The sequence below is a fragment of the Opisthocomus hoazin genome, chromosome 4 (genome assembly GCF_030867145.1).
Source record: "Opisthocomus hoazin isolate bOpiHoa1 chromosome 4, bOpiHoa1.hap1, whole genome shotgun sequence".
NCBI lineage: Eukaryota > Metazoa > Chordata > Aves > Opisthocomiformes > Opisthocomidae > Opisthocomus > Opisthocomus hoazin.
This window is the reverse complement of record NC_134417.1, coordinates 29,250,141-29,276,317: the sequence shown is the minus strand read 5'-3', so window position 1 is coordinate 29,276,317 and position 26,177 is coordinate 29,250,141. Positions and strand designations below refer to the sequence as shown.

The 26,177-nt window shown below is 51.6% G+C and overlaps 2 protein-coding genes across 15 annotated transcripts in view; one reads left to right on the top strand and one right to left on the bottom strand.

Annotated features, from left to right (window-relative positions):
- Positions 1 to 443: 443 nt before the first annotated feature.
- CLRN1 (clarin 1) lies at positions 444 to 9,367 on the bottom strand. The gene is made up of 3 exons (XM_009942411.2): positions 9,115 to 9,367; positions 1,723 to 1,902; positions 444 to 709 (listed from the first exon to the last, which is right to left on the bottom strand). The coding sequence occupies exons 1-3, from the start codon at positions 9,365 to 9,367 to the stop codon at positions 444 to 446; spliced, it is 699 nt and encodes a 232-aa protein (XP_009940713.2).
- A 4,248-nt stretch (positions 9,368 to 13,615) lies between these two features.
- MED12L (mediator complex subunit 12L) overlaps positions 13,616 to 26,177 on the top strand; it is a 145,143-nt gene continuing 132,581 nt past the window's right edge. For all 14 annotated transcript variants that reach the window (XM_075418468.1, XM_075418474.1, XM_075418467.1 and 11 more), the window contains exons 1-4: positions 13,616 to 13,745; positions 21,433 to 21,537; positions 23,381 to 23,572; positions 25,449 to 25,608. In XM_075418468.1, coding sequence (XP_075274583.1) covers positions 13,647 to 13,745; positions 21,433 to 21,537; positions 23,381 to 23,572; positions 25,449 to 25,608 — 556 coding nt within the window. In that variant the 5' untranslated portion in view covers positions 13,616 to 13,646. The remainder of the gene's footprint in view (positions 13,746 to 21,432; positions 21,538 to 23,380; positions 23,573 to 25,448; positions 25,609 to 26,177) is intronic.

Genomic DNA, 26,177 nt, shown 5'->3' with positions numbered 1-26,177 from the left:
TCTGTAGACTTGCTGGGTGTCCTTGTTTTCCACTGCCCTGACGCGGGGACAACTGAGGCCCAGCCTTCGGAAGGGCGAAAGGGCAAAACTGCTGCTGGTGACAGTGGGTGCCTCTACTGCAAGCCTTTTCTTTCACCGTCTAGATCCTGTGCTATGCTGTTGATATTCCTAGTGTTCTTCATTCTAACTATTTTTCAGGTAGCCTGCTGGGATAAAAGCAAATATCTTCATAAGATCTTACCCCAAGAAAGAGAGGGCATTGTGACCTAGCCTTTACCAAACAGCATGTCATCTTCTGTTTTCTGCATGGGCCATTATTTGAAACTTTCCTTTTTTTTTTCAACTTCTTCAGAGCTAATCACTTACAAGTTAGTACATCTGGTGGCTGTTGAGTGTGGTAGTCATGAACTTCTTTGCATGAAGTGTTCTTAAATCATGTAATTCTAATACATGAGGTCAGCGGCTCCGGTGGTTGTCCCTGAATCTTTTGATTTTGAAAAGGGAAATTCAAATCCAGCAAAGCGTATCAGCAAGGCGTTCAGGAATTGCACCAGGGAGCAAACCAGGACGATCCAGAATGAACCTGCAAACTGTTCACTGTGAGTCTTGAATGTAAAACTCCCCTCTTTGAAATTGGCGATTTTCTCCGAAAGGTGATGGATTTTCACTTCTGAAGCGAAGAGAATCACGATGAGGCAGCCGCAGCAACCTGAAATGGAGGGAGATGCTCGTCAGCTCAGCAGTCCCTGCAGCGAGGCCATGGGATGCATGTCACAACCAAATGCCACCTTGATAGCGTTATTATGGCCACCGCAACTTAGCTTTAATAGGGATTATTTTTAGAATCCAAGCAAACAGCTACTGAAATTGGTAAGCTTTTTAAATTGAATTTGGCTTAGGACCCATAATATTTAGTGCCCTGATCCAGCAAAGTATCTGTGCTTTTTTTCAGCTTTAAGCAGCGCATTGTCCTGTTGAATGTAACTCAAATGTCTGCATATTTAAAGATAAATATGTACTTAGGTCCTTTATTAAATTATGATTGTAATATGTAATATCTGATAAAGTAGCAGTAAATCTTCTTGTTGGCCAAGCCAGTGACACAGAGAACAGGCTTTACCTCCTCTGTGAATGGCAGGGAGATGAGGATGGTCCGTTATCCCTGTTGGCAGTGTTTTTCAGAGACCGCTTTTAGAGCGAGCTGCTGTCCGTCTCTCCCTCTCCGCTTCTCAACTCCTTCCTTCCTCGAGAAAGTCTTGCTGGTGTAAGCGGTGGTCTTGATTACACTGGTGGAAACCTCCCATCATGGTGAATGCGAGCAGTTGCACCACTGACTTTTTTAATTTAGCTTTTTTTTCCCCCTTTCCGCCCTCTGATGCGAGCCCCAGTTCTGACCGAGTGCTGTGTGTCCATGGTGTGGCCCCAGCTCCGGGTCCCCAGGGCCTGTGGGCACCTTCCCCTTTTCCTGCCAGCTTACGCAGCAGGGCCAGGGCTGCCTGCACTGTACCCATCCCATCACCCGCCCTCGCAGAGGACTTTGGCGTTTTATCTCTTAACTCCAATTTGAAAAAAACGTGTTTTGGTACAGCAAAGTCATCTGCCTTTCTGCCTAGCTTTGCTTTCGCAGTTTGGAGTCAGTGCAGCCAGGGTCCTCGACGCGCTCTCCCACGCCGGTACGTGGGACACGACGGGCAGCAAACGCGGGCAGGCGTTGGCACTTACACGCGATGAAGCTCCAGAGGTACAACCCGACGGGGCCGTGCAGGGTTTCGTAAGGGCTGCCAAAAGCGTTGAGCAGGAAGAAACCTGTTCCCACCAGAGCGAAGACGATCAGTGCTGCGCAGAAGAGAATGATGCTCACATGGATACTTGCGGGGATAATTTTAAGCAAATCTGGAAAAACTGAAAGCAAAACAAACAAAACATTACTAGAAACACTAGGCAAAGTTGGTTTAGAAGTCAGGGCAGGGATTTCTTGCTGCTTTGTGATAATTGTTTCACATTGTGCTCTTCCAAATGCAACCGAAGATGGAAATTAAATTATTCACTAGAAACAGGTTTTCGTGGGCATTTGAAGGTGGGAGCGTTTTGTGGCACTCAGAAGTGTCGCTGGCCAGGGGAGCAATGCCAGCTCCAGGGGAACCTCTCCTCCCCTTCCCGAGCGCGATTCCCCCAGTTGTACCCGTGCGGGACGTGGAGCGGCACCTCCCGGGTCCTGGCACCTCCCGGGTCCTGGCACCTCCCTGGTCCCGGCACCCTGCCCACGGCCGTTCCAGCCCGATGGCTGTGCCGGGCTCTGCAGGGTGCGACCCCCAGCACCTCCAGCTCTTTAGGCGCTGGGACCCAGTCTGGATCAGCATCCCCAGTGGCTGCTCCCTCACCCCGGCGTGTTGACGGGCAGAGCAAACTCCTTGCCACCTCTACTTGGGGCAGCACAAGTTTTTTGGGGTTATTCATTCCTCGGAAGCCAGATCCCGCAGAGGCAAGGCGGAGGGCAATGTGCTACCATCTGCCACCGTGGTATTCAGTCCTTAATGCCAGCAGCACGTGCTTAGACAGAAATGGGAAGCTGTGTCTGGGGAAGCGGGTCTGCCTCGCATGGGTCTGCAGGGTGGCATGAAGGGCTGCTGGCAGCGCCCGTGGAGGGCTCCGGTCCCACGTCCAGCGGCTGGAGGCTTGGCTGCCTCCTCTCTTTTGGAGAGGGGGGGTGGTAAATCCAGGAACAGACTCTGCATTTATGCTCGCGAGGTCCCACTGAGGGACGTGAGATTGGAGATGAGATTGTACCTGCTTGGCTCGTTCGCTGAACGGGGGGCCGTTGGTATTTATTTTCCTGCCTGGACCTTCGTCAGCTTCTGGGCTTGGTGACAATTAATGCGTGCGTCACTCTCACAGCCGACCCTGCCTGGAGCGGCCAGCAGCTCATGCGAAACACGCTTCTTGGGCTGGACTGTTCGGATCAGTAGAGTCTCGTATTTATTTATTTTCCAAAATACAGGTGCAGGGAGGGTAGGGTGAGAACAAGAAGTTGCTGGCTCTGTGGCAGTGTCCATGCCTCGGGTGTTGTGTGTTCGGCGGTACCCGGGTCGGGCCGAGGCAGACCCCTTCCCACGGGATGCCGCTCGGGGGCAGCTGGGCAGCCCCTGCGGGCGCGGGGTCCCCAGGGGTCCCTCTCCCTTGCGCTGGCCGCTTGGTCTGCACCACGTCGCGGGCGCTGCCTGACGGACGGTGTCCCGGCTGCACGGAGGAGGGAGGAGGTGGCATGGCTGGCGCCGGGGCCTCGGGCGCGAGCCGATGGGTCTGCGGCAGCGCGTGCTGTGTGTCCGGTCTGACGCAGCTGAGGCACGCGGGTGTCGGGGCCCGAGCTCCTCGTCTGCCGGGGAGCAGAGGGCTGCACTGGGTGGGGACGCCAGCTGCCGTCCCGCTGCAGAGCAGCGGATCCACCTCTCCGGTCAGCGCAAGCGTATGGCTCTGGTTCCGCAAGCTCAAACCCAAAGAACTTTGGCTAAAAATACGTGGGACCCGTCAGCAGTACATCTGTAAGTTGAAAGGTGACGTTTCGTTACGCAGCAGCAGGAAACCGTTAGCGAGGCTGCGGGGCTGGCGTGCCGGCCGGTGAAACGTGCTGCGGGTGGCTGCAGGCATCCCAGGCTCGAGGAGCGCGTGGCATCGGGGGAAGAGAACGTGTGAAGCTGGTTGTGGTGTGGAGGCTCCCTGTGAAAAGCCACCAACGGCTACTGCCAAAGAGATGGGTAAACACCCAAGAGGAGTGGGGGTTTCTCACCTGCTATTCTTTGGCACTTTTCTGTTTTTAGAAAATAGAAAACAACCGTAGTATTTTAATAAAAAATACTTAAAAGTAGAAAAGGGATATATTTCTGTACATACATTAATATCTTAATTTTAAAAATGAAATATGAGACTAAAGAGGGAGAAATTAATAAAGATCACATCAAAGAATTATTTGCAACAAACCCTCTGAACGAAAATTTGAAAGAATGAGTGAATTTTAGATGATCAAAATTTTCTCCCCTGCATTTCCCCAAGTGAAACACCCGCGGAACGTTTTGTGTCTGGCAGCGCAAAGCCAGAGGGGAAGATGATAAATCAGTGAGAGGAAGCAGAGAAACCTTACAACAAAAGAGCAGGGTGCCGAGCTGAGATATGGCGGAAGCAGAGAAGGCGCGGGCGGCTGCGCGGGCGGGCGCTGCCCATGCCCTGCCGGCTCTCCAGCCGGGGCTGCGATACTGGCTGCTGGCCGCAGAGCCTGGCTGCGGCTTGGTGGGCGTGAGCGCTGTGTGTTACGTGGTTAATGCTGTGAATTTGCCTCAGACTGCGTAATTTCAAGTTTCCAAAAGCTGAAAACTTGGCATAGCTGCGTTGCCACTGTACGTTTCTGCTGGCCGCTGCCCCACGAGAGCCCATGGAGAAGGTCATGGCCAGCGCAGTGGGAAGCGGCACCCGGACCGCATGAGGGGTTTGCCGTGGAGCTGTTTCTTGCTGCCTGGCGGGCTGCGGGCTGGGCTGAGCTCCGGCGCGGGGCGGCCGGTGTCACCACCGCTGCAGAGGCTCAGGAGTGCTTGACTCCAAAGGTGTTTACGCAGCTTTTTAGCTACCGTTTCCAACTGTGATCCTGCCCAGCGAGGGCACAGGGGGTAGTCCATCGGGCTGGGTACGAGAGAATGATTTTTAATAATTCATGTTTGTTTGGCAACAGCGAGTATTTTGGAGGGAATCATCAAGCACGTTTAACTGCTCCAGATCCACAGGGGCGTGATTAAAGGGGGGCTAACACCGCCCGGGTGCCACAGCTGTAAGGGGCAGGGGGTGAACAAGCCCCACGTAAATCGCTCTGCCTTGCGAAATGCTTGCCAGCACACACGGCTGCGTCTCCCCACGCAGCGAGCGCGGAGAAGCAGGCAATGTGGTGTCAAGTCAGTCTGTCTCCCTGACTAAATGAAAGGGAAATTAATGAAGCAAGTGTTTACAAACCGTTCTTGAAGCTGTGCTAAATAAATATCACCTTCCGCGTTGCCGCTGGCTGGGAGCGGAGAGGGGCACCGGTGCCCACGGAGGACATGGTCTGGGGACCCTCCCTGGGCACGGGGGGCACGCGGAGCCCTGTGCCTCCCATCCGCGGCGCTGCCAGAGGGGTCCTGGCTCTCGCGGGTAATGGAGCAGCCGCCGGCTCCCAGGGATGGCACCAGCTTTGGGCTCTGCTCTGCCGGACCCCTTCCCGGGGGCATCCCCGCCAGCCTGGCTCCTCAGCCTGGGAGTCATGGCGGCCGGGTTGAGGGCAGGAACACAACCGCTGCCGTCTTGGCATGCAGCAAAATTACCTGTTTGCAAAATTTACCCATTCACCTAAAGGAAGAAATTGCCTACATAGAAGGTTACTTGTGCTGACGGCTACTTACTGCCCAGTTGTGCCACTGGTGTTTAAATTCCTTCTATCATCCCAGTGAAACACAAAGCATTTTCAGAAGCTAGACTTTGTGTTTACTGGACTTAATATTTCATGTGTTTACAAGCATAAGAAGCAGTTGTACTGCCAGTGTGGCATAAAGGGCGATTTTGCGGTTGTATCGTTTGGGTTGGTCAAAGAAAAAGCTGCCGAGTCCCTGCCTGCGCAGGGCTGCTACAAGGAGTAGCATCAGTTCTTGCAATGCCACCTGATCTTCTGGGAGAACACACAGAACTCTATTTAACAATACAGTTTTGTATTGCTTACTTTAAGAAGACATGCTGCTGCCTTGCACTGAATCTTTCCCTTGGCACCTGCATTTATAGTGGTTTGTCATTAAAATTTTATATGTGACATATCAGGAGAAATTAATTCCTGCAGCTATGTTGTCTGGAAAGAAGAAACATTCCTTCGTGGTAATGAATGGAGCTGTGTGTTAGGTATGCGTGCCGGCGACCTTCAGAAAATGAACTGCTGACCCAGAAACTGATGAGAATCAGCAGGAGCAAATGGAGCAGAAGGCTTTCCCCAGCCCAACCGGGTTTGCTGGCAGAGCAAATTCATTTCACAATTAAAAGAGATATAGTGGTCAGAGGGGAGCATTTAACGGGAACAAACATGGAACTAAATCACTTAGCCTATTTTCCATGCCTTTTCTCAGACTTGAAGTGCACTGCGGCGCATTAAGCTCTGGACGCGCGCGCTGCGTACCGCTGTCCCGCTCCCCGGGACGCTGCCAGCGAGCGCCCCAGAGCACCGACCCGGGGGGACGGGTCTGCCGCGGCCCCGGGGGACGCGAGCCAGCCCCCTCCGTTCAGCGGTCTCTGAAGGGAGCAGTTCTAGAAGAGGCATACTTTGCGAAGCCACCGATCGTTGCTTCTAAATATAAATCCTATTAAAGTAAGCGTTGCGTTTGCTTTTTAATCTAAATAAAAGATGATCCGAGAACAACTTGTGAGGAGGACAGTGATGCTTCCACCCTCAGCTGCCCCTGCAAGCGCACGGCGGCAAAGCCTGCCATGCGCGGTGCCGTGACAGGTGCAGCTGGGCTTGTGAAATTACCCAGGCTCTAACTGGGCTGCATTTCGGGTATGCATGGTGCCAAAGTCCCCTCATCGCGTCACCTCTCCAGCGTGCTGTGTAAAGGCTGCCAGTGCCCGCAAGTAAGCCTGACAAGATGGGCTTGTAACATTGTGAGTGAGACCCACTGCAATATTTCACTGTTAAACCTTGGCTCGTACGGGAGGAGAATAAAAGGTGAAAGCATGCTCTGATAAGCAAACTTGGGTTCAGTTTTTGGTGGGTCAAGGCTCTGGGGTCGTGTGTCTGACCCCGCTGCTTCGGCCCTGTCATTGCAGGCGACAATCTGCTGTGAGCGGTGCCCGATGGGCCGGGATGCTGGACCCATGGCTGCCCGCCTGCGGGAGGGATGCTGCCCCGACCCGGCACCCAGCAGCTTCACTCCCGACCCAAGGAGTCTCGGCGTGAGGTTAAGCCCAACCTTGACTTCAGGTCCTGGGAACTGGCATTAAAGCACTTGCTTCAAACCTCACTTTCATTCTCTGAAGATGAGAACAGGGATGTTTGCTGATGTTAATGAATCACTCTTTCAATGTTTTCTTCTTCAGGCAGTTCCTCAAAGCCTTGCAGTTCTTTGAATATGTGGGTTAGGCACTCCTGTTGAAGAAATTAATTTTTAATACTGTCCTGAGCAGTGGGATTCTGCAGCTCTGTATGAACACTCAGTTTTTGGTCTTTTGACTATTCCGTGCTTAGCTGTGAGTAATTGAAAACTTCACATGGTACTGTCTCTGTTCCTCGGTTACCTTCGTGTTTCTGCGCTCTGTTGAAATGACACTTAGAAACTGAAGTTTGGTAAACGTGTGGATAGGAAAGCTTGGTTACGTCAGATTCCTGGGAGCATGGATAGGAAGTCTGTGGCCATAGTGAGAGCAAACTCCTTCAACTCCGGAGTATTTCTGGTTGAAAATGTTCTGCAGTACTTCCACAGATCCAGAGCTTACTTGTATATAGATTTGCGAGATACTTAAAAATATGTGATGATTGATATTATTAAAACATCACAAACAAGCTGCACATGTTGTATTCTCTCTTGTACCTGTAATGTTAATTCTTACCAGCCACAAAACTAAAATTCTTTTCAAACTATTGCTACAAGCCCACTAGCAGTATATCAAAGTATTTCGGCCACAACAAGATGAAATGTATAGGTGGGATCCTGAATGCAAGGCACAGCAATTAAATGGTTTAGAAGTATCTAAGTAACAAAGAAAGAAAAGGGCTAGAAAGAGAAGCGGAGGGGGTGTGCTCCTGGGGCAGGTGCCCATTGGGGACGGCTGCGGGGACTGGGGTGTGCTCCTGGGGCAGGTGCCCATCGGGGACAGCTGCGGGGACTGGGGTGTGCTCCTGGGGCAGGGTGCTGTGGGGGACTGCCCCGGCCTGGGGCTCTCGCTGCACCTTGTCCTCGTTCCGCAGCGGATCAGCTGCGCCTCGCAGCTCTGGGCAGCAATGAACCCAGGCCAACGGCAGTCACAGAGCTGCTGGTTGCTGGCAGCTTTGGTCCACAGCAATCTCGCCTGTGGCAGAAAACGAACTCCTCGGGACTTAGCAGACCCCCTAGAAATTCAGCCCAGCCTACAGCTGGTGGGGTGGAATATCTGCACCCCGTGACAGCAAACAAAGCAATCGAGGAGAACTTCAGCTGTACAAGTAGACTAGTGATGGAATTTAATTAGCGATGGCAAATCTTAATATTATATTAAATTAATTTGGTCTACTGCTTTGGAAAAATATGACGTAGTAAATAATTTCTGATTCCGAATTGGGTAACCTTACCTTACTTAAAATGACTTGTGTAAGCAATTTACCAATGCTGTTTTAGCAGAATGCTTCTAAACTGTATTTTGTAATAAATTCAGGTGGCATATTGCACATACAACAAATGACTGTTTGTTACTATCTCTTTAATGTGCTGCTGTATACAGACTGTGTGTTCACTTCAGCATTTTATTGATCTTCATATCCTGAAGAGAAATAGGTTATGAATATTACATGTAAAGCAAAGCCATTGCTAACAATCTCTGATAAAGTTCTGGATGTCAGGTACCGGGTTTGATTTGCAGATCAACTGACTGAGCACCAGCTACCACCAACCACCCTTTTTTCCAATTAATGCAGCAGGCTGCGAAGTTTTTTGGCTGCTTTGATTCTCACCAGCAGCCAGGTGTACCTGTGTCCCCGCTCTTTCGTGAGATTTCTGCTAGTTCAGTTCATTCTTTCACGACGGAGCACAGGACGAAACATCGACACACACAAAGAGGAAGATGACGGAGATTAATCGAAAAACAAAAGCGCTCTTTTTTTTAAAGTGATGGTATGCATTTTTTGAAATGTAGATATCTATGTAATTGAAATATAGGTTGCTAAAAACGTTACCGTGGCTTTACTAGTTTTAGAAAAGAAGTCATTTGAACCTGAACATCAGAACACTGACGGCAGCGTTTGCTTTAGAACATTTCATGCTTGTCAGGCTCTGTGTGTGGGCAAGTGCACACCGGGGCCGCTCTCTCCGGGCTCCCTCAGCCGTCAGCAGCACGCTCTTAAATAATTCAAACGCCATTGTTACTCACATGAGAACTGGAAGGGTCTCCCCCCGAGCCCGCACTGTCTCACGCGCTCGCCATGCAAAAGCCCGTACTGGATCTCGCCAATGAACTTCTGCAGCTCCTGGCCGGTGGCGTTGACGAGCAGGGCTCCCGTCTTGCAGAGTATCATCCCCTTGACCCACAGCTGCGTGCCGACGGCAGCCGCGGTCCCCAGCGCGCAGGTGAAGCTCAGCACCCCGGCCGTGCAGAAGATGATTTTCTTCTGCTGGGCTGGCATGGTGGCAGGCAAAGCCCTCCGAAGGACGCAGCCCTCAGCGAGGCAGCGACGCGGTCTTCCTCACAGAGCACGCAGCCGAGCTCGCTGCAGGAGCCCTCTCCTCGGAGAGCGTCGGCAGCCGGCCGCCACGAGGCACGCGTCTCCCGAAGGATGCTGTCAAGCTCCGCATCCTACCCGTCCCCTTCCGTACGGCTCCAGCTTGCACGCTGGTGTGCTCACATCAGCTGGGCAGCAGCGCGGTTCGCAGGGTGTTTCGGAGCATCCTCTGTGTCACTCGATAAGGAGGGTTTAGGGTGACAGCAGGAGCCTCTCTGTAATCTGATGAGCGGTCTGCTCTTCCCAGCCCCTCTCCGACTGGGCGAGCGGGGGGTTCAGAGACAGCCTTGGCTGCTGCGTCCGATTATCTGCTCTCCAAAAAGGAAGTTTTCAGAGCGCTGTATTTTTCCAGGTTTTCCTCTAAAGCTAGCAATGCTGAGCTGCTCTGTTCTTTTTTTTTTTTTTGAGTGTTTTTCTCTCTTTTTTTTTTTCATTATTGTTCCCAGTGCAATGGCACAGGTAACAGACAGCACCCCTGCTACCCAGGAAATCGCCTACTGTGAGATCGCTGCTGTGGCTGGGACGAGAGCGAATTCCTGGCCTGAGCGCTGGGATGCTCCTTTCCGGAGCAGGGCGTCACGCAGCACCGTGAGCCGTTTCACAGCCCGTGTCGCAGCGTCCGGTCTTGCCCGAGAGCCCCATCCCGTCCGCTGCAGAAGAGCCTTCCTCTCCAGCCTGCTCAGCTTGCGCTAGCCCCTGCTCTCTGCGCTCCGTATCTCCAAGATGGTACTAGACCTGTTGCTGTTTTTCCCTGCAGTACTGGGAATAACTGCCCTTCTCCACAGGGGCTCTGGGGGCCCTGGTCACCCCACGGCTGCCGCAGCCCCTCTCCCCTGGTCAGCCCATCGCTGCCGCAGCCCCTATGCCCCTCTCCCCCTGAGCACCCACTTACCCCTTCAGGCCTGCGTACAATGAAAAAAAGATAAAGGAAAGACTCTTGTCTTTGTTTTGCTTATATAAAAAAATCTTTAGGGTGAGGCTATATCGTCAGACAGTCCTCACTGTCGGATACTGAGCTATCCGGCGGTCTTGTCTCTCGTGCCGTACTCTCGGAGGCTGTTCCACCCGTGCCATCACCTTGCAGAGGGCTCGGTACTCTTCCCCATTTGACAGGGTGTTATCTGTTCCCATGTAGCTGCTCCTGAAAGTGGCCAATTTGAAATTGTCATTGCTGCACTTTCTCTTCAAATTTCTCTCAGTCGCTACCGTAGTTGACAAAACCAAGTTCTGCTGCTCGCAGCGGCGCAGAGCCAAGTCCCCTGCGGCAGGGTGAGCAGGTTTCTGCACCGCCCTGCGCGCAGCCCTGATGGTGCCGTTCCTGGTCCAGGGTCCTTGTCCGCACTGGCACGACAGGCAGAACACAGCCCCGCTCGCTGATCCCGGCGTGATCTGTGCTGTTGCTAACAATGTTTTCCTTTTGACCTGCAAAGATATTTGCAATGGCAGTAATTGAGGTACAAACTATAGTTACTAACAACTTAGTAATCTTTGCTTCCAGACTGTGTTAAAGGTGTGGGTTTGTTTTTTCTTTTTTAGAAAAACCTAAACTTGAGGAAACAGACTATAATACTCCTCCACCTGTGTCACTGGGGTGTTGCAGGATGATTAATTAATTTCACTTTCCTTTGTAAGCACAGCGCACGAAGCTGTGCGAGCACTGGTGCTGATGTATGCAGTGCCGACCTCCAGCCGCAGCCGCTCGGCTCTGGTCAGCTGGCGCCCAGTGCGAGCCGCGCTACGTACGGCACCGCATGCAGGTCGACAGTGCGTGAGGTGAGCGACCTCTGCGAAAAATGCACGAAATTAGGGATTTTTGGTGAGAGCAAATGCCTGTAGAGTGAGGAGGGGAGAAGAACCACTTCCTTTTTTATCCCACAGATGCCTGAATCCCAGTTTATGGTATTTAGGGGTAAATACGTAACGTGAGGTGTAGATAGAGGAAAAACAGCGGCTTGTATACATGAACCTGGAAAGCATTGATAGCACACCATGTCTTACAGAGATTGAAATGTCCTGCACTAACTTGATCTTTGGCAATCATTACAGTCAAACAGGCACTTTATTTTTAACTTTATAGATTAAATTTATCATACAGTAAAGACAGAGTAGAAAACAATTTTTAGAACCACCAAAACTGCCACCGAACTTTGTAAGAGATTTGGATTTTGTAACTCTTATGGATGAAAATCTCTGTGTATCTGCAGTCATGTAACAGCTTGTGATACAGGCAGAAATGACGCTGATTACGTGCTGCTGTGTCCACCACGTCACAACTGCCGTAGAGTCGGTACCAATTCACCAGAAAGGCCATCCTTGGCTGTGGAAATGTTCAGACGAGAACACCAGGAGTGACGAGGACCCACAGCGATGTGTGTTTTAGCAGCAGCACCTGTGGGAAGCCTGCACATGGGCTGCAGCCAGCCACAGCCCAGACAAGCGGTGCCACTTGCCCCTCGCTACCAGAGAACTGAACAGACCTGCAAGTGTTAAGTGAGAGATGTCCTTGAAGAAAGCATATAAACAGTAATTAATATTTTCAGAAGTTACCCTCTATTTTTCACTAGTATCAGCAAAGTGCCAGCAAATGACAAGAATTTAGTTGTGGTGGTAAAAAACCTTACTATGAATGGGTATTTGCCGTTCTTCCTTATTCAGAGCTTATTCCTCAAATTCCCGTACTGAAGTGGTGGCTTAAGGCACTACTCACTTGCCGAAAGGTGACGTGAAATACCTGTTACCCTCTGAACAGAGACAGCTCGGCCAAACTCGGCTGCCCTGGCAGTGCTCCTGGAGGAAAACAAAGCGGAAATGCAGACCAGATTGTTTGCAGACTCGGAGGCTTAAAAGGCTGGATTTGCACCCAGCCTTCCCAACACCAGTGGCTGGGCTGAGGACCGGAGCAGCGGACGGCGCACACCTACAGCCGGACCGGTGACTGATCCTGTGGGCTGCACAGGGCCGGTCTCTGCTGGGACACCTGCCCCCCAGGGGTGCTGTACGACGCTGGCAAAGCAACGCAGGGCAGTGGGTGCCACTACGAGACTGTCAGACCGTTCTGGGTGATAAAAACACTGAGACTGGGATCTGTGTGTTTAAATACATGAAGATGTGTTTGACAAAGTCTTGGGAACAAAAAGCACGCCTGATATTAATCTTCCCAAAGCTAGGGACCACAGCACTGATCTTGGGTCCCAGCGCAACATCTGAAAGGCTCTGAAGCATCTTCCTCCGCCGGTGGAGTCGCGGAGCAGAGCCGACCCTGGTCCTCGGAGCGTGCCCTCGGATCACGCACAGAGTCCGACAGACCTGTCCAGGCAGGCGTCGCAGGGCGAGGTCCTACAGCCCGAAGAACTCGGACTTGATCCTTGCCTTCGGTGAACACCACAGCTGGACGGCCGGGCAGCAGCTCGCCCACCAGCACGGCGGGGCTTTGAGCAGGAGGCGTGCCGGGGAGCCGCAGGGCGCGGGGCACCGCCGTCCCGCTCCATCGGCCTCAGCTGTGCGGGTCCCTGCGGCGCGATCAGCGAGCTGCCCGCACAGGTGGGCTCTGCCCGCCTTCCCCACGGCAGACTCGGACGCCGGCTCGTTTGCAGAGCGCTGCTGGCAGCTTCACCCAGCCTTGCTCGTACCCGCCCGTCTGATCGCACCCTCCCAGAGCGTCTCACGGGCTGCGGCACAACGAGCGCGTCTGGCAAAAAATAACGGGGGGGGGGGGAGTGACCGCGCTGCTGCTGCAGGCAGGGCTGGGGCTGGGGAGGGGGGGGCCGCACCGGGAGCGGCGTGCGGGGCTGTGCCGCGGCTCTCCCGCAGCCCGCGCCGGGGGGCTGCCCCCCCCCCCCCCAGTGCGATGTCGCGGGCGGGGCGGGCCGCGGGCGCTGCGTCCCTGCGGCGGGCAGGGCAGGGGGAGGGGAGAGCGCCGGCCGCCCCGCTCCCCCCATCCCGCGACCCAGCCCCTCCGCCCCGGGGCAGCCCGGGAGGCGCCGACCCCGCCATCGCCCCGCTGGGAAGGAGCCGGGGGGGGGCCGGGCCGCGCCGCCCCCGCGCCGCCCGCCGCCTCGGCGCAGCCCGCCCCCGGCGCGGCGGGGGTGAGGCGGGGGGCGGCCGCCGAGTGCTGCTCCCTGGCGCTCGGAGCCCGCTCCAGCGCCCGCCCGCCCGCCCGGCGCGCCGGCGAACATGAGCGATCATGGCCGCCTTCGGGCTCCTCAGCTATGAGCACAGACCGCTCAAGCGCCCGCGCCTGGGGCCGCCCGACGTCTACCCGCAGGACCCGCGCCAGAAGGAGGTGAGACCGCCCGCGCCGCGCCGCGCCGAGCCCAGCCCACCCCAGCCCGCGGCGCCGGGCCCTCCGCCCCCGCCGCCAGCCCCCGCCCGCGGCCGGCCGCCGCCCTCCGCTCCCGGCCCGGCGCCTCCCCCGAAACTTTGGCGGCAGCGCAGCCGCCCGCTGACTTGCATTTTCTGCGGCGCGGCGGGGGCGGCCCCGCTCCCCGCCACCCCGGCCTCGGCGGCGGCGTGCTGCCCGCGGCCCGGCCCGGCCCGGCCCGCCAGCGCCCGGGCTCCCTGCGGGCGGCGGAGAGGGCGGAGCGGCGCCCGCCGGCCTGAGGGGCACGGGCCCGTGAGGGGCACGGCCACCCGCCCTGAGGGGCACGACCTGTGAGGGGGCACAGTGACCTGCCTGAGGGGCACCCATGGCCTGTGAGGGCACAGCTACCTGCCATGAGGGGCATGGACCCGTGAGGGGCACAGCCATGTGCCATGGAGGGTATGAACCCATGATGGGCAAGGACCCATGAGGGGCACAGCTACCCACTGTGCGGGGCACGGACCCGTGAGAGGGACAGCAACCTGCCTGAGGGGCATGGACTCATGAGGGGCACAGCCACCTGCCATGGAGGGCATGGACCCATGATGGGCACAGCCATGTGCCGTGAGGAGCACAGACCCATGAGGGGTACGGACCTGCGAGGGACACAGCCATGTGCCATGAGGGGCACCCATGGCCTGTGAGGGGCACAGCCACCTGCCATGGGGGGCACAGACCCGTGAGGGGCATGGACCTGTGAGGGGCACAGCCACATGCCATGAGGGGCACCCATGGCCTGTGAGGGGCACAGCCACCTGCCGTGGGGGGCACGGACCTGTGAGGGGCACAGCAACCTGCCGTGGGTGGCATGGACCTGTGAGGGGCACAGCCACCTGCCGTGGAGGGCATGGACCCGTGAGGGACACAGCCATTTTGCCATCAGGGGCATCCCTGGCCCTTGAGGGGCAGGGACCGGTGAGGAGCACAGAGCTGTGAGGGGCACAGCCATCTGCCATGAGGGGCACCCATGGCCTGTGAGGAACACAGCCACCTGCCATGGGGGTCACGGACCCATGAGAGGGGCGCAGCCACCTGCTGTGGAGAGCATGGACTGGTGAGGGCCATGGACCCATGAGGGGCACAGACACATGAGGGGGACAGCCACCTGGCTGAGGGGCACTCATGGCCAGTGAGGGGCGTGGATGCATGAGGGGCATGGACCCGTCAGGAGCACGGGCCCCTGAGGGATACATCCACCTGCCATGAGGGGCACCTGTGGCCCATGAGGGGCATGGACCCGTGAGGGGCACCCGTGGCCTGTGAGAGGCACAGGCTGCCAAGGGTGAGAGGCACTGCCAGCCACGGCGAGCGTGGGCTTGCTGAGCTCCCCACCTGTTTCTGACCTGACAGCAGGGACCTGTGGTTGGAGGAACGAAAGGGCTTGGAGGGTTTTGGAGGTTGGGAAGTGTATCTGGAAACACAGGGTGGAGGTGTGCAGGGCTGTAGCTTGTACTGTGGTGTCAGGCTGTGGCTGCCCTACTCCCGGGTACCACAGCCAAACCCACGGAGACCCGCTGTCGGTCGGTGCTGGGGACGAGCGTGTAGTTCGGGCGGGCGCTGTGACATGGCTGGCACCTCCAGCAAAGCTGTGGGCTTGGTTGTAGGCTCGCTCCGGCACTCCTGAGGTGGGTGGAAGAAGCCTCTGGTAGGGTTTTGTGACAGGGATGTCTCCCAGCAAAGTCAACGGGTCTCTCTGAGGTTTGGCTCGTGTGATGGGTTGTGGCTTGCGCACAAAGCTGTGTGTGCCAGATACCCCTGCCTCTCGTGTGGTCGGTCTGGGGTGTCTTCTTCTGGTGTTCCTGGCCGTCTTCTGTCCTGGTGAATTTGGCGCTTGTAGAAGCCATCAATCTGACGCGTCTGGAGGACGAGCTCCAGTTAAACTAAGCGAGTACAGCAAGGCAGCCATGCAGCGTTCTTTGTGCTTTGCTCTCCTCCTGGTCTGTTGTCTTCTTGTGAGGCTTCCAGAAAGGAGGCTAATTAAGGGTAATTTGTTATCTGAGTATGAGCATTATCATCTGGTTCACCTAGGCTGGCAAGTGCTCATCAGAGGGTGACTGTTGGTCAGTGCTGGTTAAGAGGGGCTTGGACAGCACGCAGTGAAAGATGTGTATTCAAGTCCGTTACTAATCCTTTGAGACGTCTCCATTTCTTGAGCTCTAGCATCTTTCTGTCTTTTGACCCTTATGCTGCTGCTCATCGTACTTAGAAACCGATGGTTGTGGTCACTAGGAATATTTCTCCAACGTGTATTTTTTTTTTTGTGTGATCATGACCAGTCTTGCAGAACTGCATCTGAACTCATCTGTGACAATGTATGGAGAAGAATTTTTAGCCCTGGACTGCTGCATATTTTTAGTCAGGTGGTGGATTGATTCCTGCAGACGTGTTTATAAATATATAGCCAGCTACAACAAGAATGGAAGTGGCAAGTGCCCAGATGGTTAATATTTAAAATACGTTACATGGGTGCATTAGTAAGTAGAAAACAACTGCAACGAGCTCACCGTTACTTGCCGTAATGTAATTGATTGAAATGTGGCTTGAGGGAAGTCTTCATTCCACGTGTGTACGGGCAGCATCAGTGAGCGTTGCACGGGGCGTTCGCAGGGCACAGTCCTGTGTTGGTCCAGCCTGTGGGTTGGTGAAGCCTGGCTGTCACTTGAACAAGGAGACACCTCCAGAGCTGCAGGTCCTGATAAGGTGGGAATGGGCTGGCTCGTGGCATTGGTGCGGCAGGCTGTCGCTCTGTACTTTTCCAAATTCCCTCTCGGCTCGGAGCTAGCCCCTGCAGGGACCCTGGGCTCTCATGCTCCAGAGCCTGTTCGCCCGAGCGCCAGGTGAAAGCTGCGTCCTTCACAAGGTCCCTTCCGAAAAGCCTGTGGCGGCTTCGCCCCTGAGCCCTGTGTGCAGGAGAGTCTCTACAGGAGCAAGGGGTGGTGGCAGGGAGGTCCTAAACTGCACAGCACAGAGCTTCTGCCTAAGTGCAGTTACCTGCTGGGGCTGCTTTGAACACCCGATGCTGCTCTAAGAGAGAAAGATTATGAGGAATTAGCTTTCCTTGTCTTGCTGTAATGTGCCTTCTATGAACTTCGGACAGTGCTTTGCACATAGTCTCTCTGTATAATCAGCAATCCCTGCTGCTGATGGTGGAGCAAAAGCTAGGTTTGGAAATCACGCCCTGGCAGGAGCGTGTGAAGGCAGGTGTTAGAATCAGCTGTTTTTCTAACACTTCCTGGGCTCCAAATTGTTACTGTTCTCCCTAAGGTGGATAAAATGTAATGCAAATTGTGTTTATTACAAGCCAAAGATACAGAACCACTGAGTGTACCATATCATCAGGGCCAGATCCCCATGATTTTACTCGTCTTTTAACTTCAGTTGAATTCAGTTTCAAAGCACAAAAAAAGCACAATCGACATCACTTTGTGCTGAGAAATAGCCTTCAGACAGAAGGAATTTTGTTGTCTTCTCCACACGTAGCGCACAGGGTTTGACCCTTCCAAGGCTCAATTCTCCAACGTCTACGATCACCGGTAGCCCAGACCACCTTCTCACCAGTAGGATGGGTAAAGCAGTTGAAATTTCTGTCAGGGAGGCCTCTCCAGTATCGTCCCCGTTATGCCAGTTGGGAATAGACCTGTTTTTCTGGGCCCTTCAGTACTTTAAGAGACCAATCTTCCTTCTTGCTCTCAGTATCTTTTTGTCGTGGCCAGTATGTCATCTTCCTAGGCTCTGGTGAAACTTGCTTCTGCGTGTGGCTGGCTGTTGGGTAGGGCTAATCCTTGTTTGTGACTTCCAAACTGTTGATTCGGGGTGGCTAATGCTCCTCTAAATATCATTACTCCTCTCCTCATCATGAAATATAGCTTGTTTAGTAATCTGTAACGGGCACAGTATTTTATACTGTCCCTTGCTGGGAGTTGTTTTTTGATCTCCCTGTTCAGATCAAGCCCAACATTCGGCAGCGTGAGCTGAGTGCGAGTGGAAGGTTCGTGCTGCAGCAGCTACACCCCGGTTGGGATGCTGGACCTTCCTGCGGGGTGTTTGGGTCTCCAAGCTGTGGTTGCTCCAAGCTGCTGAAGGCTGGTGCCCTGTTGTAATAAAAAGAGGAAGCGAAGATGGAGCGTGGGAGAGGATCTAAAAGTCAAAAAGATCTGTTTTGTTGCTTTTGAGAGTTTAATATGAACTTTTAAATTTCTCTTCTGAAGGAGATTTTTGACGTTAGAGAGCAAAAGAATGCCTTTCAACAATTCCTTGGTTTTGGCTGTCAAATAGTGCCAGTATGGCTCTATGTTGTCTCTTTGCTCAGCTTAGGTGTCAGAACAAACTGGCCAGGACCTAGGTTTTTCAAAACCTTTGTACATCATTAGCTTTCTGCTTTTCTCTTACTGACTTGGTGCTGCAGTGAGCAAGTGTAACTGCAGTAATAAGGAGGTAGGAGAATGCTTAAGGTGAAAGAGCTCGTTCCTATTCATTAAAAGCAAGTCAATATGGAATTATACAGTCCAGAACACCCATCAGCGCCTCAGTGCTTGATACTAACAGTCGGTTCATTTGTTCTCGGTCTAGATTTGAATGCCCTGACGGCAGCCGGCTGGGTGAGTGCTACACGTGGCCTCCTCTGAGCCTGCTTTGCGGGAGCCGCAGCTGCGATGGAGCGGAGGAACGCACGCAGACTTGGGCCGGGCTCTGACTTCCCGCAGAGCTGATGGTGCTCAGCTCCCGTGGCCGTCAGCCTGAGCTTGTTGGGCTTGCTTTCTGTAAAGATACCCATCTGTACGTGTTGTGGTCACAAACAGAGTGCTGCAGGTACACTGCTGGGTCCTGACTATCCCACACGAAGCGATTAAAATTCTTTCTGAGGTGAATTAACGCAATTTGGGCCTGAGTGTTCATTTGGCTATTTCAAATTGCGAAAAGGTTTTCAGCCTTGATGGGGCTCGCCTGGGGCCCTGCTTGACATTTTGAGAGGAAGCCTGACATCCCTGCAGGAGCCCAGAGGACACAGCGTGTTGTAGCGCAGAGCGTGTCGCTTAGTGACAGCGTGCGGTGCTCCTGTGCCTGTCCTTAGGAGGGGGCTTGCCAACCCAGCCGAGGGGGAGCGGGCTTAGCCCTGCTGTGCTCGGCATCGGGCAGCTCGGCTGTGCTGGTGTCCAGGAAGCTCTCCCCTTTGCCAGGGGACAGCCGTGCTCTTGGAACACGACCCTGAGCTGTTAATGGAGCTGCCGTAAGCGAGACATAATGAGAGCTCCGGTGAACATCCATTTTATTGTTAATTTGTTTGTAAAGGTATCTCTCTGCATTGTGTTCACAGATGACGTCTTTTCATTGCTAGTTGGTGTTTGGTTATGCAACCGTGCTGTGTTCCGTGTTTAAAATTTCTGAACTGCTGCTGAAGGCAGGGAGAAATCTGAGCTAATAATCTGAGCCAGACAAAACCAAAACACTGGTGTGTTTGTGTTGTCAGTCCATCCGCAGCTTGTTCCTGCAGTAGCGGTGGATATAGCAGTGCAGCATACGGTTCTTAGATATTTTCAGCATAATGGTATCTAGACAGCTTTTTTCAGAAGAGGAGAACTTGAAAGATAACAGAACTGGGGTCATCCGTGGAAATGGCACTAATGGTAACATACATCTCCATCTGTTTGCCATTTACCTTTTATTTATTTACTTATAATTTCTTTGATCACTTTCGTCTCTGCCTTTATCTGTGTTTTCAAGTCTGTATTGGGGATAGTGTGGGTGGAGGAGTGTGCCAGCACTTCTTGTTGATTTCATTTAAAATTCAGATGAGGCTTGCTAACTTCATAAGCCCTAGAGAGCTTAGATTTCTTCTCTATACACTACTGTCTTCTGTGTTGCTCCCAAACTTTGTGAAAATACTGAAAAGCAAAACGCGTTGCAAAGCATAAGAGAATAAACTGAATGGAAGCTTCTGGGTTGCTGTTTTTGGGGAGAGATGTTGCCCAAAACTAGTAATAAAAGCATCTATTAAAATTATGACATTCTTAACTTTACTTTCTCCTATTTTATTTGCTTGGTTACATGGCAGTTGCTTTTTGTTTTCATAGGTCATTTCGCAGTTGTCTTGGGGATTGTTGTGATATCTTACCTACTACCAGCAGTCCGTGGATCACTTGGGCTTGTGTAGGGCACCTTTGGTGGCAGGCGATTTGCGGGGGCAGATCTGCGCCTGCTCTTCAGAGGGAGATGAAGAAAAACAAGCCAAGTTCCCGTTTGTCAGGCATAGGTAAACCTCAGTCTGACAGGCATGTGATCCTGAAGTGAATAAACTGCACATGTGGAAGAATATTAACTTTGGTGAAAGTACGGAGTGAAGTCAGGGCAGGATGGGGCTCGCCTAGGAAGTTACGTTCTGCATTTGTGAAGGCTGGAGTATGTGTTTGCACTGAATGCTACTGAGCCCACTGCTGCATGTTCTGCGTTCTTGCTGCCAATATGATCCAGCTAAGCCTGCTTAAATACCCGTGTGCAGCAAAACGAAGGTGTGTTGATAGTGTCGTGGGAGACGAGTAATACTTCCACTGCGAAAGTAACTCCAGAAGTGAGTTTTGTTGCAACGGGCACAGGTGTTTACCTGAAATTGCTTCTGCTAGAGGTGGTCTGTTTCTTATTTCAGTAGATGTTCTCAAATGGTGGTTGTGGGGCCACAAACATTTTAAACTTAAACAGAACAACCATGCACCAATGTTTTCCTGCTGGGGAAGGGAGGTGTAGGGTTCTGGTGGTAAGGAGGGGTGTACAGCAGCGTTCCGCTGTGGAGCAATGCGGCTGGTTCCAGCGGTCCCGGCGTATCTTGGGGAGAGGAGGATGCGTGGCTCTCCCTCGGCTGGTCGGGATGGCTGGTGACTGGCACCGCTTTCCGACAGAAGATTTAGGGCTGGGTGCTGGGGAGCACTCCAGGTTTTACGAAGGCTGCCGGGGCATGCTGTGATCTCCTCTGCTGGGCGAGCATTAGGGAGCGCAACACACCTCGTCCCTCCTGTCTAGGGGGGCTGGGGAGGAGGAGAAGGAGGCGGCATTGGCTGGGTTCTACAGCCGGTCCCGCTCAGCCCCGTGCTCGCTAGCTGGTCTCGGTGCCTGGGTGAGGGGTGGAGTGCCGTCCCTGGGCCACCGGCTGCCTCCTGTGGTCCTGCAGGCGTTGGGGCAAGGAGTGGGAAGCTGTCCGGGTGCTCATGCCCTCCCTCCCGCTGGCTGCCCCGACAGCGAGGCACTTGTGCAGCACTGGCAGTGCCTCCGGGCAAGCCACAGACAGTTCCCGTCCGGAGAAGATGGGTCTCGTTTCCTGCCACCCTCCTTGTCATCAGCAGTCCTCTTTCAGCAAAACAAGTGGCCGGCGTCCTTGTCGCGTTAGGCCTTGGAGTCTGCGGCAAGGCAAACACTTCGTGGGGACTGGAGGGCAGGCCTGGCCTTGTGTTCCCCTACACGGAAATCGTGTGAACGTGCAAAGTGCTTGGAGGGTTCAGGTGAATGCAGAGTGTGATGCACTAGCAAATACATTAAGTTTCTTTATAAAAACATGCTTCTCAGAATGACGTGACTTCTTAAATTGTCATTTCATTTTTTGCCCTTAAAACACTCTTTGCAGGATGAACTTACTGCAGTGAACGTAAAGCAAGGCTTCAGTAATCAGCCTGCCTTCTCTGGGGATGAGCATGGATCCGCTAGAAATATTGTCATTAATGCCTCGAAGGTAAGACAGGGCTTTTTAGTCTGAGTATACTCACTGAAATTGGAACGAAGCTGGCAGTGGTTGTACTTGGTTCTTGACTGCTTTGCTTTTGAGGTGGAAGTCCTCGTATTAAAGTTAATTACAGAACTAATGTGAGAATGCCGACCTGTGTTTCTGCTACGTAGTGTTACCAGTCTTCAGAGGAAAACATGGATGCCAAGAACAAAATGTAACTAGCATGCTTCGTTGTAAAAGAGACATTAATTTTTACTCCTATTCTTTTATTTGCTTCACTTCCAAAGACAGTAGGGACTCCTTCCCTGGAAGTCCTTAGTGTTTACACATATTTAGCTTGCTTTGGTCTTGTATCTGTTTCATCAGGCTGTTTTCTGCCAGGAGAAACTGGTCACTGTGTTCCAAGTCTCTTCGAAATATATTCTTGGATTGTTTAGTGAAATTTGACTTGCTCTCCTGTGGGTTTTTCTGAGAGTCAAAGAAGTGTGAGATACAAAGGAGCAATAAAAATCACTAAAATATTAGTTACTGTCCTCCAAATTGAAGATAATTGCTGTTTAGAGAAGAAACCCATCCCGTATTTCTTTGAGGGATCTGTCCAGATTCATATACTCTCTTCTTTTTTTTTCTGTTGGTAAAGCAGGAAGAAATGGTTTTGAAGAAGAATGTTATCAAGAAGCTTATAAAAATCTTTTCAGATGAAGTAATTTTCTGCTGTTTGACTTTTAAAATATATAATTTTTTACAGCTTATTGGAAAATGTGATTTTACTTTTACAGTGGTGCTCTTTTATTTTAGCCGCGGAAGAGATACAAGTAAATGACAAGGTTGCTACTGTTGAAGTGTTAAAAGTTTTCCCATTATGTTCTTCTGATTTTGTTTTCTGGAATTGCTGCCTGCAGGCACCTTTTGTCTTATATTTTAATTCTTTGTGTTTTACTGCTGAACATGACTGTTTGAAAAGTAAACCAGAAATTCACAAGGAAGTGTGTATAGTTATTTGGAAGGTTTAAGTGTAGAATTACCAAAATAAATTCAGTATCTCTTAAAAGCTTTTCGTAGGTTTTAAAATTACCTGAATATGAATAAATTTATTAGAAAAACAAACATTTTGTTCTTACTGACAGGCCTAAAGATTAATTTCTGTTATAGTGATTTTGAAAATTATGGGAAGTAAAAGCTCTATTGGGCTTTTTTTGCTATTTTGGGATTGAAAGTACTGCAGAAGAGAGTCTTACAAAGCTTCTCATTCTGGAGGTATTGAGTGGTAGCAGAGGTGTTTCGAGTAGAGGTCAGAACACTTCCTAGCTTACGCGAATCTTTGAAGTTTTGCCTGCTGTAGCTGATGATGGAAAGACAATGAATGTGGTTCTTGTGACAGTGTAGTTTGTTCTAAATAGAAGTGTGAAGCATCTATTTACACACTTTATGGTATAGTAAAGTGCAGAAGCGAAGGAGTGTTCTGAGAGACTCTTGAGAGTACGCTGCCTCGGGGCCTACGTCCAAGATACTCATCTGTGGGAGGACTGCAGCTCTGGGCACTCACGGTGGCCTGGCGTAAGTGGCAGCTGCATCTCCGGTGTCTCTGAGCCCTGGTTATTTTGGCTTGGTTTTGCTGACCCACAGCTTCTGTAATGATAATGCAGAAGTGTTGCACAGGTGCTTAGTGTCGTGAAGCCCCATTTCCTCGCTGCAGGGAATTGCAGTGTAATGTTATTAGCTTGATGGCCTGGGCTAGAGCGGTGAGTGCATCTCTTCAGATGGGTGTGCTTTGTGTACTGATGTACGATAGATGCTTGCTTACTGGGTTCTCATATATGTTTATGTTTTGCTTTTTTTTCCCCACCAGATTGGCGCTTACTTTAGTAGCATATTGGCGGAAAAGCTAAAACTTAACACTTTCCAGGACACGGGAAAGAAGAAACCACAAGTAAATGCCAAAGACAACTACTGGCTGGTTACTGCTCGGTCTCAGAGTGCAATTCACAACTGGTTCACAGATTTAGCAGGAAGTAAACCATTGACTCTTTTAGCAAAAAAGGTAACAAAATACTCCTTCCTCTGTTTCTTGGGTACTGGGTCGTACTGAATTGGGCTGTAAGAACAGGGCGATATTTCTGAACATGGTGGATGTGGAGCAGTGCTGGAGGCAGCAAGGAGGTGACTGGGCAAAGGGGAACTTCTGATCTAACTGGTAAAAAGTTCCTTTGAATGACTGTATTTCAGCTCAGGCATGTTTATCTTATTGACAGCCAGATTGTTTGCCTGTATTCTTCACTTCAGGGATCTCTTTCTCAAGCAAAGGAACAGTTTACAGAAATTCTCGTGTCTGGCAAGGAAATAATTGGGTAGGAAGACAACGCATTCTTAAAAGAACCTGCGTGCTAACTCTAACCCCTTTGCATGCTCTTCACATTTTAATTTGTATTTGTATTAACAATCTTTGTTAAGCAGTCTTATTAGTTGCATTCTTTTTTAAGTTTCCAATTCAGGAGAAGAATTCTTGCTGCTTCGTAGCAGTCTGGAAAACTGGAAAAGGCAGTGTTGAGCTATCTTTTTTGATACTGCGTACTGTTAAGAGCAGCAGCACAAGATAAATTTGAAGTGGTCGTTAAAACTCATCCAGGGTGGCGTCTAGAGCACAGTAACAAAGGTGCTGTTATTTGTGTCTTTTTTCCCTGAAACTGTGTGTACAAGCTGCTGATCTTACCGTATCTGGAAGTTATTCTGAGTATAAATTAAACCGAAATAGGAAACTCTTATTCCAAGACTGTTGAGCATAAATGGATCAAAACAACAGAAGGTACAAGTTTCAGCAGTTTTTGGTCTGTTGCCATGTGACTGGTGAAGAACGTGTGCTGCTCTGCCACCAACAGAGCCGCCAGAAAAGCAAGAGTTTTGCTGTGGCAGGCATGCCACTGCCTCAAGTTTCCCCCTAACTTTTGAGAGGTTAATTTTGTGACTAGAAGTGCTAGAGAGATTTCTTTCCTTATTTCAGTTTTTTTTTTTTAATAACCAGATTTATAAACCTGCTGATAACAGTAAATAAGCATGTTAAGAACACTTTGAAGCCAATTCTGTAGAGTGCCTAGACTGACCACTGAAGAGCGTGACAGGAAGGGATCAGTGCTTTGTTGTTGCTCTCTTCAGCATTGATGCACCCCTGTTTTCCAGGCACTCTGCTAGAAAGGTCGAGTACACCCGAAGGAGTAATGAGGATTTTTTGGTAGGGGATAGCGAGTGTAGCATTTGTGCCTCCACTCGCTTCTTCCTCCACTGAGTATGAAATGTCTTGTTCTGATATATATTGCTTTAAAAATGCATGTTAGAATTATTCTACCTTTATGCAGAAAGGTGTAAGGATTGCTGTGACCAGAGAAGGGGACTCATTACGTGGCAGTTTTGTGGGCCCAGCCCTGTTGTGTGTGTGGCCTGTGGAGAGGTGTCTTCCGGCGCAGGCAGTGATAGCTGTCCAGACTGCGTTTTGCTGGTGCGCTGTGGTGGTTATGGATGCCGCTGAGCCAGGGGCACCCAGGAAACTGGCAGTGAACCCTTACCCAAAATCTCCATGTGTCTCCATTTTCCAGAGGTTCTGAGGATCAGCTTGCAGGACTCTTTCTGCACTTTGGATGTCTGCGGCCGTGTTGAGAGGTTTGCTAGTGGCCCTGCAGGCATCTCTGAGCAGGGGAAGGATGCTCCTGGTGAAACCTGGGGGAAGTGTGGGGCAGTATCTCTTTTTTGTCAAGTCTGTGTTTCTGTGTGTCTAGGTGTTGTTAGCATAGTGGGTTCCTAGGTCAGTGAAGAGGTCTGCTGCTCTCCAGGTGGTGTGGAGTTGAGCAGAGGAGGCCTGGGCTGCCCTGTGGGTGCCCACTGCTGTTTGGACTGTATGCTATAACTTGCTTCCTATTTCATTTCAGGTTCCTATTCTCAGTAAAAAAGAAGATGTTTTTGCTTACTTAGCAAAATATTCTGTGCCACTGCTGCGAGCAGCATGGCTGATCAAAATGACATGTGCCTACTACGCTGCTATTTCTGAAGCTAAAATCAAGAAACGCCAGGCCACTGACCCGAATATTGGTAAATAAGCATCTCTGATGTCTAAATACGTAAGAATAGCTGAAGGGGCCTGCTCGTCTTGTTCGTGGCTTTGGTGTTACTAGGTGTCCAGAGAGGAGTCTTTGTAGTGGGAAGGGGGATGAAAATTCTTTTAAATCAGTTCCACTTAGAAATGTGTGTCAAAGAGTACAAAGATCCATGTAGCATAGATATTGCCCTCTTGGCTACTTCTTCTCCCAGCTGATTCTTCCCTAAATCTTCATGCGCAGCATCTGAGGAGTTGACTGTGCCGCGTCTTCACCACCGACACTGGTCTCTGTGGGGTTGGCAGGAGTGGCAAAGGCTGTGCTAGCATAAATGCTACTGGGGAATGAACAGAACTGCTAGTTTAGAAAGCCTGGAATGAAACGTGAATGTCAAAGCTTATTTATTAGAACATGGGTGGCAATATATTTATGGTAAGTACTAACCTTAAATGACACTGTATGGCACCAAGCCAGTGGGCCAAGCAGTGAACACCTTTAGGGTGTTCAAAGATACTTTAACCGTTGTCCAACTTGCAGTTTTACTCTCACAATTTACATACACTA

Excerpts from the sequence above, each read along its gene's own strand:
- CLRN1 (XM_009942411.2), bottom strand. The coding sequence starts at position 9,367 with ATGCCAGCCCAGCAGAAGAAAATCATCTTCTGCACGGCCGGGGTGCTG. Across the intron at positions 1,903-9,114 it reads GAGACCCTTCCAGTTCTCAT|TTTTTCCAGATTTGCTTAAA; the intron begins GTGAGTAACAAT and ends TTTTGCTTTCAG. Across the intron at positions 710-1,722 it reads CCTCTGGAGCTTCATCGCGT|GTTGCTGCGGCTGCCTCATC; the intron begins GTAAGTGCCAAC and ends CCTCCATTTCAG.